The following is a 12,071-nucleotide window of genomic DNA, read 5'->3' as shown; positions in this document are numbered from 1 at the left end:
TTGAAGATAGAAGTTGTAGTTTACTGTAGTAATAATCTGAATAACTGCAGAATTCGGTGCCATAAAAAAATCAACTCAACAAAATATCTAACAAAAATGTCTGATAAAGCATTTGTCAAGGCAAACATAAAGGGGGTAATTGTCAAACTAATATCTTTAACATTGTGAAGCATGTGAACCAAATACAAAACTTGGCAGAGAATCTCACTAATCAAATTGCAGTGTATAGTATCACAGCAAGCTCCTAGTTCAATCTCTGGGCAGCTTCCTTGGCAAGAACTCTTTCCTTGGCCTTGGTTCTGGCCTGTGACTTAGAGCCCATGATACCACCACCCCACTTCTTCCTGTTCTCTTCATACTTGTCATTGAAGTTAGCCTGAAAAAGTTAACAAGTATCAAAAGCCATCCTAGAAGATTTACAGCAAAATGCAAACCAAACAAGCCTTTAAAAGAGTTATACCTTAATGGCCTCCAAAATTCTGCTGAACTCCATTTTGTCTTCATTCTTCACGGTTGTCAAACACAAGGCTGAAGCAGTTTTCTTATGCACGATCTGTGCAGAGTCATCAATATCAGTAACCAAACTGTTGGGAAGCATGACAATACAAACTAGGTACTACTTCTTACCGATCCTAAACGAGCTTTGCCCTTCACAATGCAGTAAGGAATTTCCATCTTTCTGCATAGCGCAGGAAGCCAGACAACCAACTCTATTGGGTCCACGTCATGAGCAATCACTACCAACTGAGCTTTGTTCTAAAGGACATCAATTGAAAAAGTTAGAAAGCTAAACAAACGTGCTTGAGTAAGTAAAAGACAATTTGCAAGACCTAAACAAACCTGCTCAATAAGGTAAGTGATGTGCTTAAGCCCATACTTCACAACAATGGGTTTCTTTGTTTCAGGAGTTTTTCCTTCTGCTTCAGCTTGAGCCCTTTTGACAAGACGCTCCTTCTTTGCAGCTTTGTCCTCAGGCCTGTACTTAAGAAGCATCTTGAAAAGGGTTGTAGCTGCAAGTTCAAAGGACAAAGAATTTGAATACATATTAGTGAAACAAAACACCTCATGCAAGTAAAACAGTACAAAAGATGAGTTGAGAGCGGTTAGACAATACTATCAATTCGGTCTACTAGAGAAATGGAAAGACATAATGGTTGTACACAGCAGCCACATTATAGAACCATCAAAACATAATAGTCGTATTGCTAAACTAATTCTAATTCTCCAAAATACGAAGACGACGATTCCCTCGTGAATTCAAGAAGGAACAGCAATAACTCAGTCAGCGAAATGGTTAATGGAACTATGAGATAAGCCAACAACAGTTTCAGGTCAGATTTGTGAGACCGGATATGTTATCCATATTGCTTAACCAGCAAAAGCCAAAGTATTTGCAAACTTTAACTGAGAAGTAACAAAATTGAAATCATATGAATCCATAAGCCAAGCACAACAACCACACATTCAATTGACATTAATTACAATGTGAGGCATAGTTCATATTAGTTCAAACGTATATGGATACAAACATTATAGTTTCAAGTACAACACGTTATAGGAAGTAGCTGGACTAAATCAAAATCGACTGTAATGAATATATAGAGGCCAGAGATTTAGCTGCAAATACAGAGGATCGGACATAGAATATTGATTGTATAACTATACGAGAAGTTTAGAGCAACTAATTAACGAAAAACGCAGGTTAATAATAGTATACTGACCGGGGTTCTTGTCAAGGGTTTTGGTGAACTGGTTAAGAGCAGGAGGGACCTTCAATCGCATTTTGAGAATCCTCTTCTTCCTTTGCAGGACAACATTCCGAGGCCATCTTACATTCCTTGTTACATCTTTCTTCGGCGGCAGCGCCCCACCGATACCGAACTGCTTTGGCCGCTTCTCAAACAGTGGATTCACCGCTTTCGCCTTCTCCGGCTTCTTCTTTGCTGCTACTGCAACACCCTTCTTTGGAGCCTACAGAAGAAGAAAAAAAGCACAAAACGTCAATACAAATTCCGAAAATGAATACTAAAGAGAAAATGTAACCATGGCTAGAGCATACCATTTTTTTTCTCAAGATCTGATGAACAAACCCCAAGGGAGAAGAACACTCTGTTATACAGAAACTGATGATAAATGAGTTTTTAGGGTTTATGATGTTTTTCGACGCTTCTTAACTGGGCCTAACCCAACTATTGTGAATTTGGGCCTGGACGGAGTTGACATTATTTAGACAATTGTTAGTCTACTTTATACGCTTGGCAAGGTATAGCCCAACATTAATTAACAATAAATAAATAAATTGATAAATATTTAACCCAAAAAGGTAATATATTAATAAAGGGCAACTTTGACATATAGCAAACAAAAAATTCATATTTATATGCTATAGCAAGGTTTGTATAATTGCGCTCCATAGCAAACATAAAATTGTGTAATTCGCTATATATATATACAATTGTATAATCAAACCATAGTTACTCCATTTATTTTAGGTTATTAGTTTGCTATTATATATAATTATCTCGTTAATATTTCAATAGGATTTCTTTTCGCCATATAACCAATGACAATAAACAAGGAGATGTGGATAAAAAATTACATCTGTATTTCTTACTCCTGTATTGAAAATATGGCAATTTAATTTTAATAAAATTCTCCAATCAAAAATTAAAACGACGTACTCAAAAATACAAATTACAATACAGATTAATAACGATCATCAAGATATCAATGACATCTTTGATTATTTTGATTCATCAAAGGAGAATGAGATAGTAAATATAAATTTGTGGATCATTCCATGAAAAGGGTGGTTGTTCTAACAAATATTAATTACAATGGATTCATTCAATTGATTTTAATTTTGTTAACTAATAAATCCAATTTTTTTTCCAATTATATAGTTTTCGATTGTGTGTAGGTAAAGTAATGAAAATTCATTCGATTAGTAGTTGTATACATTTAAATTTATGTTATCAATTACAATGTATGCATATCGGAATTAACTAAGATATGTATATTCACGCTTAAAATTCGAATACACCAAATTAATTAGTTTTTGCATAAATATATGAACAATCACGTATACATAAAAGTATTAGGTATTCATTCAATGCGTAGCTATATAGAAAATAAAAAATAATTCAATGTAACCAATAATAAAAAAACTGGAATCAAAGCAGACTAAATGTTCACTTAATTGATTTGTAGTGTTTGGTTATATAAATTAAAATTTGAATATAAATTTATTTTTAAATATAAAAGTACTATATATAAGTAACTAATAAAAAATAATTCAGCAACCATCAACGATGATCTAAAAATCTACCACTTCCTATGTCATATTTTATTAGTCCAATATTTTAGAATATTTTTTTATTTTTAATTATTTATTTGGACAAGTTAAGATAAGACAATCATCTTTTTCTCTATATTTTACCCTTTATGATAATTACTAATTCTCCAAAAAATTTAGTACTTAATATAGAAAAGACATGTTAAGTAAAAATGGAAGGAAAAGGATTAAAAATATCCATTGATTTTATTTTATTAGTTAAATATATCCTTTCCGTTAAAATGAAGTGCCCTTGCCATCTTTAAACTTGTCTCATATATCTCTCAATTGAATGAAAAATCTTAAATTAACAAAAATAACCCGATTTACTTAAATTAATCAATTTAAACCCGATTCGACCCACTAATCATTTATAAATACGCATAAAAATTGATTTGTTACATATGTAAATTTTGCTTTTATATAAACAGAAATTGAATTATATAAATTAAAAGCAAATTTTAAGAAACTATAGCCACAAATCAGAAATAACTAGAGCTATAACTATAATTTATAAAATATTCAAAATTATAGCTAAATTAAACGTACACTATTAATATTTGTCATTTCACATCATTTTTACTTTGTTTTTGTTCCACTCAACTACAAAGTCATAATTGTGATGACTCCTCCTTTATTTTTCTTCTGCAATAAGAAAATATACAGTGTATATACTACCTTAAAAAGCCAAAAGTCTACACTCTACTGCAGATAATTTCCACCAGTTTCCCAAGGTCTAATTATTTGGCAGTGTCTTCAATATTTATTGAGTTAAGGCTCAAAAATATATAGTAATAGGGAACCAGGATGTTGAAGATTGGATATGGATGAACTTGCCAAAGTTGTTCAACAAACTTTTATAGAAAATTGAAGTTGCAGTACTGCGTTGGTTACACAATCTGCTCGGATTCGAAAGTAATTAGGACGTTGTGTGAAAACTTATAATTATATATTATTTGTTTGATAAATTAGATGATAAAATCTTATACTAAAAATATAGTATTATTATATAAAAATTAATATAAAAAAATATTAAAACTATTAAAAATAAATCTCTCATAAACAAACTTAGATGTTATTGTGTTTTTTTTATAAGAATATAGATTTCTATTTCCAATTTTTAATAAACTAAATGTTAAAAAATTATATTTTTCTTTGAAAAGTTGAAATTAATACTTTGATTTTCCTTTTGTAGAAAATCAATACAAAACTCTAAAACACTTTGTTTGATGCTATAAAAGCATGAGAAAAGGATTTTCAGCAGAGCACCGATTAACAATTAGAATATGAAATCGCATGCCATTACGAACATAGTCGTTGGATCTGTGGCAGCAGTTGTAGTTTTAATTTCGTGTTGTTTTTACCGAAAGAAGAAGAGTCCTCCACTGACTCCGACTGTGACCGGTGATTCTCCGGCTATTCCTCCGCGGCCGAAGCCGTTACCAGCGAATCGTCATCAACAGTCCTAACCGTGAGGAACGTGCCTGAGCCTTACCTCTTTATACATTTCTGATTAGATAAGAGAATATTTATATTAATTTAATAAGGGAGTACAAAGTCTACCGTGGAAAATTTCTTTTCCAAGATATAATTATTTGGTATAATAATATTCTAATCTTCATTTGTACAGAATTTAATTTAGCAAGTTGTACTGACTTTGTTGATGCTATAAAAGCATGACAAATTAGGATTTTTAGTACAGCACCAATTAACAAGTTAATTGAATTTTCGAAAGATGAAAGCATATGCAATTTTGTGTTGTTTTTGCCGAAAGAAAAAGAAGAGTCACCCAGTGATTTGGAGTGTGACTGGTGGTTCTCCGGCTACTCCTCCACCGCCGAAGCCTTTATCAACGAATCGCGATGTTGAAAAGGGCGAAATTAAACCCAAGAACAATTCAGCAATGAGAGATGGTGGAATGGTTATTCTAGGTGCTGCTGCTGCAACACTTGTCAGCGCTGTTGTTATTGATAGTGCTTATAATGGAGGAGGGACAAGTGGTGGCTGTGGCAGCGGAGGTAATGCGGATGGTGATGGATGTGGAGGCGGAGGATGTGGCGGCGGAGGTGGAGGATGTGGAGGCGGCGGATGCGGTGGTGGATGTGGAGGTTAAGGTCTAAAAATTATTGGTAGCAGGAATCAATTTCTGATGTTAAATAACTTAAATGTATCTTTAAATAAAATGATATCTTTTTAATTTTTTTCGTTTTAAATAAAAGTTTCAGATCAACAATAACAAAAGCTCATAATTGAATTACTTTTAAATTTAAAATCAATCAAAACTGAGTGATTTTCTATGAAATTTTTTTTTATAATTGAGTGATCATATCAAGAAATTTATCTAGAATAAATATGGTAAAGACAACGAACGAACTAAATGGCAGACGATCGAGAGTGAGTGAACGGCTAGCCAAAGCTTCTCGTTTGGAGAAAAATCGCGGTGAAAATGCAGTTGAAAGCTGAAATGAGACGACAGAACGAGTGAAAGACTTTACTGAAAGTAAAGTCCCTTATTGTGCTGGGCAACATGGGAGTGCGAACTCGGTTCCCCGTACGACGCACACAACTATTAACGCTCTTTCTCAATCAGCTTCCTATGATACAATGAACGAAATTGAATAATTTTTATCTTTGAAAAAGAACTTTTTAGTGACATACTAGTTGAGTGATTATTTATGAACTTTGTTCAAATCCTCTGAAATATTTAATTTTTTTTTAACAATTTTTCCATATATCTTTATCATTAATATAACCTTCATTTTGCTCATTCATGGAGTTGTATTTAGTATCTTTGATGCCTTGATTTTGCCTCCCCTGCAATGAGAAAATATATATATGGTACTTTAATGAAATAAAATAAAAGTTTAGAAAACAATAATCAAGTAAAATCAACTAATCCATTGAACGAATCGAAAGAGAAATATTCAAAGAAATTGTCACATTTCTTTTCTTCCACTTGACTACAATATCACAATTATTAAATAAACTCTTGGTCTAAGAAAATAATTAAATTAAAATAAAATTTCTCAAATTCTAGTGTAGTCGTATATTTTATAGTACTAGTAATACTTGTTCAACACGCTTGTATAGAAAAATGAAGTTGATCTGCACCGGCCACTGCTTTGGTTACGCAACTGTTGCTGTAAAAGTATATGAGAATTAATAAACAAATTAAAATAGAAGATGAAAGCATATGTTGTTGCAGCCATAGTATGTGGCTCTGTTTCAGCTGTAGCTATGGTTTGGTATTTTGGTGGTCGAAAACAAAATATAAGTCGGAATAATGTGCATGTTCCTGATCCTGATCCTCCTGACGTCGAAAGGGCTGTTGTTACGAGTACTAGTGCTCGTCGTGACTGGGGGATCCGGGGTTGGGGTGGTGGAGGGATGAGCTCCTGGGGTGGTGGAGCTATTGGCGTGGGCGCCAGAATTTAAATTTGAGGTATAGAAGAAAAAGAATTGAAATTTTATTCTTTCTCTTTTCTATTGTGGGAAGCTACTTTTTAATGTAACATAACGATATGGTGTAAATAATATTGTGTATTATGCGATTGGATAAAAGTAAATCAATTTTAAGTTATATGTATATATTGATGATCTGGAAGTTTTTGATTTCATCGGTTTGTAAATCATTTTTATGATTAAACGAGTGCTTACTTTCTTTTGATGTTTTCCTTTTCCCGTATAATTTCGATGTTTTTTATTTTAAATAAACAATGTTAATATAGTATATAAAAAATGATCGCAATTCGTTAATGATAATAACTTAACTATCGCTAAGTATGTATTTTAAAGTCAATTTAACACTTTGTAAATGTTTCTAAAAAATTAATAGTGAATTAAACTAATGACAATTATATTAAATTATTACTCTTTATTGATGTGAATATTCGTTATTATCACTAAAAAGCTTCATTTCCATTGGCAAATTCATTCGTTTCACTTTCTCCTCCAAATTCACATTTAGATATGAGTTCTCTTCAACAAATGGGTTCCAGCCCATTTCTGTTCTGAAAAAAATTGCTTGGGGTAATAAAAGAATTTGGGCTTTGGCCCATTTTTTGTTCCTGAAAATCCCATATCCACCGACTATATACGGCTGCATATGGACTGTATATCGAGATGTATACTAAATACATATAACCCATTTTAGCTCCTGCAACACTTATTTCGATTTTTTGGACTTGTATATATGTCAATATTCTTCATATATATCAGAGTATACATCTAATACAGAAGGTATACAACTCCTTTTTGAGCTTTTGGAGGCTTGCATTAGCTTCCCTTTCACCCCCGAACACCAAAAGCTGACTCGATATTCGAAAATGCAGTGAGATGATGAAATCGGACTCCACACGAATTTGCATGATACAAAAAAAGATAAAATTGGCACCTAAAATAAATATAGAATAGCAAATTAAACGACTCTCACATTGTTCACAAGTTAGTTGTCACTTAATGCATTACATGATAGCAGATAAAATCATACTAGTAAAACTTCTTTAACGATAAGCAATTGCTATTTCAACCAAATCCATGTTAGAAATTATAAAAGCCACTAAAATTACTTTAAAATAATTTGAAAAATATATCGAATATTATATAAACTAATTTTTCAAATCGTTCAAAATTGATAAAATCAATTATTAATATATATTGTGGAGGTTCAAAATTGAAAGTCAACAAATACCTCCAACAGAGATAGAAAAAGAAAAGAAGCGAGAGAGAAAATTGACACGACTTTAATAAAATACATATTATTGTTATATATTGCTACAAATGATAATAATTAGAGAATATATTTAAAATAAGTAATTATATTTTAAAAAAGTTCCACCCAAAGTTACTAGTCCTATTATACAGAAACCGATGAGAATGAGTTTTTAGGGTTTATGATGTGTTCGACGCCTTTTTAACTGGGCCTAACCCAACTACATGTGAATTTGGGCCCGATGCAACTGAGATAATAGTTGCTGCATATAATTGACAACATATAACTCAAGATTAATAATCAAATAATAGATTAAATTTTTTTTCACATATAGCAAATATAAAAATTATATTTGTATAATATAACTATACTTTGTGTTATTAATCTTCATATAAAACATAAATATATATATTTCGCCATGCATATACAAAAAAAAAAAACAGTTTTATGATTAACTATAAATATACAAAGAAGTCAATTGTATAATTCGCTATACATATAAAAAAACAGTTATATACAAAAGAACAATTGTATAATTTATGTATATATAAAATGAGAAAGACAAAAAAATTGGACAGAAAAATATTTGTATTGTATAATTATAAGTCTATAGGATATATATATATATATATATATGAAGGGTTACATTGACTGAATGTAGGGTTTTGAGAGGAGGGAACGGTACTTTTGGAAATAAATTAGAATCCTTTCTTTTTAGGGGTGCCACGCCACCGGATGGATGATTTTTTTATATATATATATATATATATATATATGATATATGATGTAATAAAGAAATAACAACACAATATTCTAAAACAGCGGATGATAAAAAAATCAACAATAGAAATTAGAAAAACATTAAATTGCTGCAAAATGCAAAACAATAAACAACAACAAATCAATAAATAGAAAATAACAGAACATAATTAACACAAAAGACAGCACAAAGTAAAGGAAAATGTAAAGATAGTTGAAGAAGCTATAACTATGGCAAATGAACGGAATACAAAGGGAATAATTAAGACAATATAACATAAAATACAAACTAAAATTATAACAACTAAAGAATTAAGTAACAATAATAACCATTGATAACAAATAACTACGGAAAATTCTTAGCAAACTATCTATAATTAATTCCAATAATCATAGTAATAATAATAATAAGTAAAACAGATAGCCAAATAATAATTAAGGTATTTTTTAAATAGAAAATTAAGAATCACCAATAGTACAATACCATTATCCTATTATAATATTCTTTTCCAACTTAGAAATATAGGATTGGTCACCCGCGCGCATTTTTGAGTTATTGGTATTTATTATTATATATTTTTTTCTTTTTCTCTTCAGTTTTGCCTAAATTTCCTAATTTGAAACGTTTCACTTATTTTCTAAGCTAAATTTTTTATTTCCTAATTTGAACGTTTGACTTATTTTCTAAGCTAAATTCTTTATTTCCTAAGCTGTATTCTTTATTTCCTAAGCTATATTTATTATATATATAGTGGCCATGTTTACTACTCTTTTTACCATGTGCGTCTCGAAGGGAAGAGAATTTGGAAGTATGGGTTCGGTTGGAAGAGACGGAAAATGATTGGAAGTATTTAGCGACTTCATCTGACGGTTCAAGATTTCACGATCACAATCTGGAGGTTCTTCGTCATTTATCAGATTGTGACAACATCATAAGTTGTTTCAGGGTAGATTTTACGGTAGAAAAGGGAAAAATAATATACAATATACTGTTACAATACGCACGGGCGGGAAGTCTATCGGATCGAATCAACTCAGACCGTGGATTGGCAGAAAACGAAGTCAAACAATATGCGGAATTCGTCAAGTCCATAATCGTGGATTCATACATTGCGATAATGTTCTTCTATTTGCTCACGCCGATACAAGAAAAGTTACAGCAAACATGGCTGATTTTGGGGTTGCCCTACATCAGAGTCAATGTAAAACAACTAAGGGGAACCGTGTTATACATGGCAACGGAGGTGGTCCATAAATACGGACCCCAGGCTGATATTTGGAGTCCTCGAAATAATTACAGGAAAACCAATATGGGAATTAGACGAAGATATCTACATTTTGTGTAGAATTAGGATGGAATCACCAGACTTACAAAACAACAAATTGTCCAGATTAGCGGTGGATTTCCTGAGAAAATGTTTGGTTTGGGATCACCGAGCTCGATGGACGTCAGGTTTGTTGCTCCAACACCCTTTTCTTTCTTCTTCTTGTTTATGTGTTTTTCCAGTTTTTCAAAGAAAAAGAGTGCTAGTCGTTGTTTAATTGAGAATATGGTATATAGCTTTCAATAACATGAATAGATTCTGAATGGAACTTTTTTCTGATTTTTTAAAAAAAATATATCTAAGTTTATTCTATACGTGGGTAGTGGATTCAGGTATCAACTTTTTTTTGTGTATCGGACAATCTGTTGGAGGTTATTACACACACTTTCTCAACACCAAGTCTATGTGGTGTTTTAGTGTTGCACTTGTTAAGATTGCTATCATGAGTGAAGTAGGAGCCTGCCCTGCTTTACTACCTCCGCTACAATCCGAAGGTTTTAGTTTTAGACTCAAAGTTACTATTGCCTCCTAATTGGATATAGAGTTGATAATATAGATCAATTATTGGAGAAGGAGAAAAATAACGCAATTAAAAGGACAAGCATTGAGCCATGAGCTTTCTAGGGTCAATGGAAATGCATTCGAGCTAAATACTAAATCTTTCAAAGTATATCACAACAGACGAAAATAAGCTTAATTATATCTATTCTGTATGTGAATATTGTGCACAATTGACCCGTTATGTCCCTTGTTGCGTATCCCAGGTCCAATAAATGAGCCGATTGGAGTCTCAACCCCCAACTAATTGAGGACTATATTTCTACTGTTAAACTATCTGTTAAACTTCATCTTGGTTAGTTAATTGAAAGTCGAAGACTAACGCCTTTGAATGACTTTTTCAAAATATCCACGCTCCCTTTCAGATGGGATTAGGTCATACCTAATTCTTGATAGTAGTAATATACTCGTGCAGTACCCTTTCATTTCATTAGACTTGATCTTCTTCTCCCCGTCACACCATCCCAAGACTTGCTATAGAATATCTAAGATTTTAAAAAATAATTCGAAATATTCTTCAATCGTTAATTCAATTATTCAAGGCGACGTGACTGTGCTAAAAAGGTGACTTGTGTCACGAACCTAGAGAATTTACTAAGACTCCGTGCCGCACTCGACAACTTACTCACGAATCTTTCACGATCTTGTAAGCTCAAGTAAGCCTTTAAGACTGCCTTTAAAACTCGGAACGCTAAAAGAATGCAAAGAAAGACTTAGAAAGTGCAAAAAAGAACTTTAGAAGAAGGCTTGTATTACTACTTTGCTTGATTGTTGGATGATTTACAAATGAGAGACCCTCTTATTTATACTACATCCTAAGGGCCTAAGTGTAATAAAATTTACTCTACAAGTCCTTCTAATAACTACACTTTAGTCCATATTCTAGAGAATTCTACATTTTCTAGAATATGCTAAACTCTTCAAAAAAGATATAAAGTATTCTAGAGAATTCCTAAAATTCTCTAGTCTTCTCCACAAAACTAGAAGGTTCTAGAGCTCTCTGCAAACCTCTTTAAACTCTAGATCCTCCTCCCCGATTCGGACGTCACATTTGACTGGAATTGTCGCGGAACATCACACTTGTCTATGATCGTAAAGTGACGGCAGGTCATGCTAGTAAAGTGACGGCAGGTCATGCTGATCCATACCAAGAAAAGAAAGTCTTTTAACTCCGGTCCCAAGCCCGGATAAAGGAAGAGGGTTTTATTGTTTTTCATTAACAAGTCTGATCCTTTGTTATATCGCAGGTACCTTCATTTGTATTTGTTTATCTATGATGGAGATACAAATAATTGATATCTGCCTAGTTGTTGAACTGAGCTAATATTTATGGTATAATTTGAACACACAGTTAGCCTCTTAAACCTGCTATATATCCACAAAC

The 12,071-nt window shown here is 32.2% G+C and overlaps 1 protein-coding gene across 1 annotated transcript; it reads right to left on the bottom strand.

The window, feature by feature from the left end:
• Positions 1–2,197, bottom strand: LOC101268144 (large ribosomal subunit protein eL8y). Its single transcript, XM_004230069.5, has 6 exons — positions 2,060–2,197; positions 1,722–1,971; positions 841–1,010; positions 628–756; positions 461–553; positions 1–376 (listed from the first exon to the last, which is right to left on the bottom strand). The coding sequence occupies exons 1-6, from the start codon at positions 2,060–2,062 to the stop codon at positions 245–247; spliced, it is 777 nt and encodes a 258-aa protein (XP_004230117.1). The 5' UTR covers positions 2,063–2,197; the 3' UTR covers positions 1–244.
• Positions 2,198–12,071: the final 9,874 nt, after the last annotated feature.

The sequence above is a fragment of the Solanum lycopersicum genome, chromosome 1 (genome assembly GCF_036512215.1).
Source record: "Solanum lycopersicum chromosome 1, SLM_r2.1".
NCBI classification, from domain to species: domain Eukaryota; kingdom Viridiplantae; phylum Streptophyta; class Magnoliopsida; order Solanales; family Solanaceae; genus Solanum; species Solanum lycopersicum.
The sequence above is the reverse complement of the archived record's forward strand: the minus strand, read 5'-3'. Positions and strand labels throughout refer to the sequence as shown.

Excerpts from the sequence above, each read along its gene's own strand:
- LOC101268144 (XM_004230069.5), bottom strand. Across the intron at positions 1,011-1,721 it reads AACCCTTGACAAGAACCCCG|CTACAACCCTTTTCAAGATG; the intron begins GTCAGTATACTA and ends TTGAACTTGCAG. Across the intron at positions 757-840 it reads TCACTTACCTTATTGAGCAG|AACAAAGCTCAGTTGGTAGT; the intron begins GTTTGTTTAGGT and ends GATGTCCTTTAG.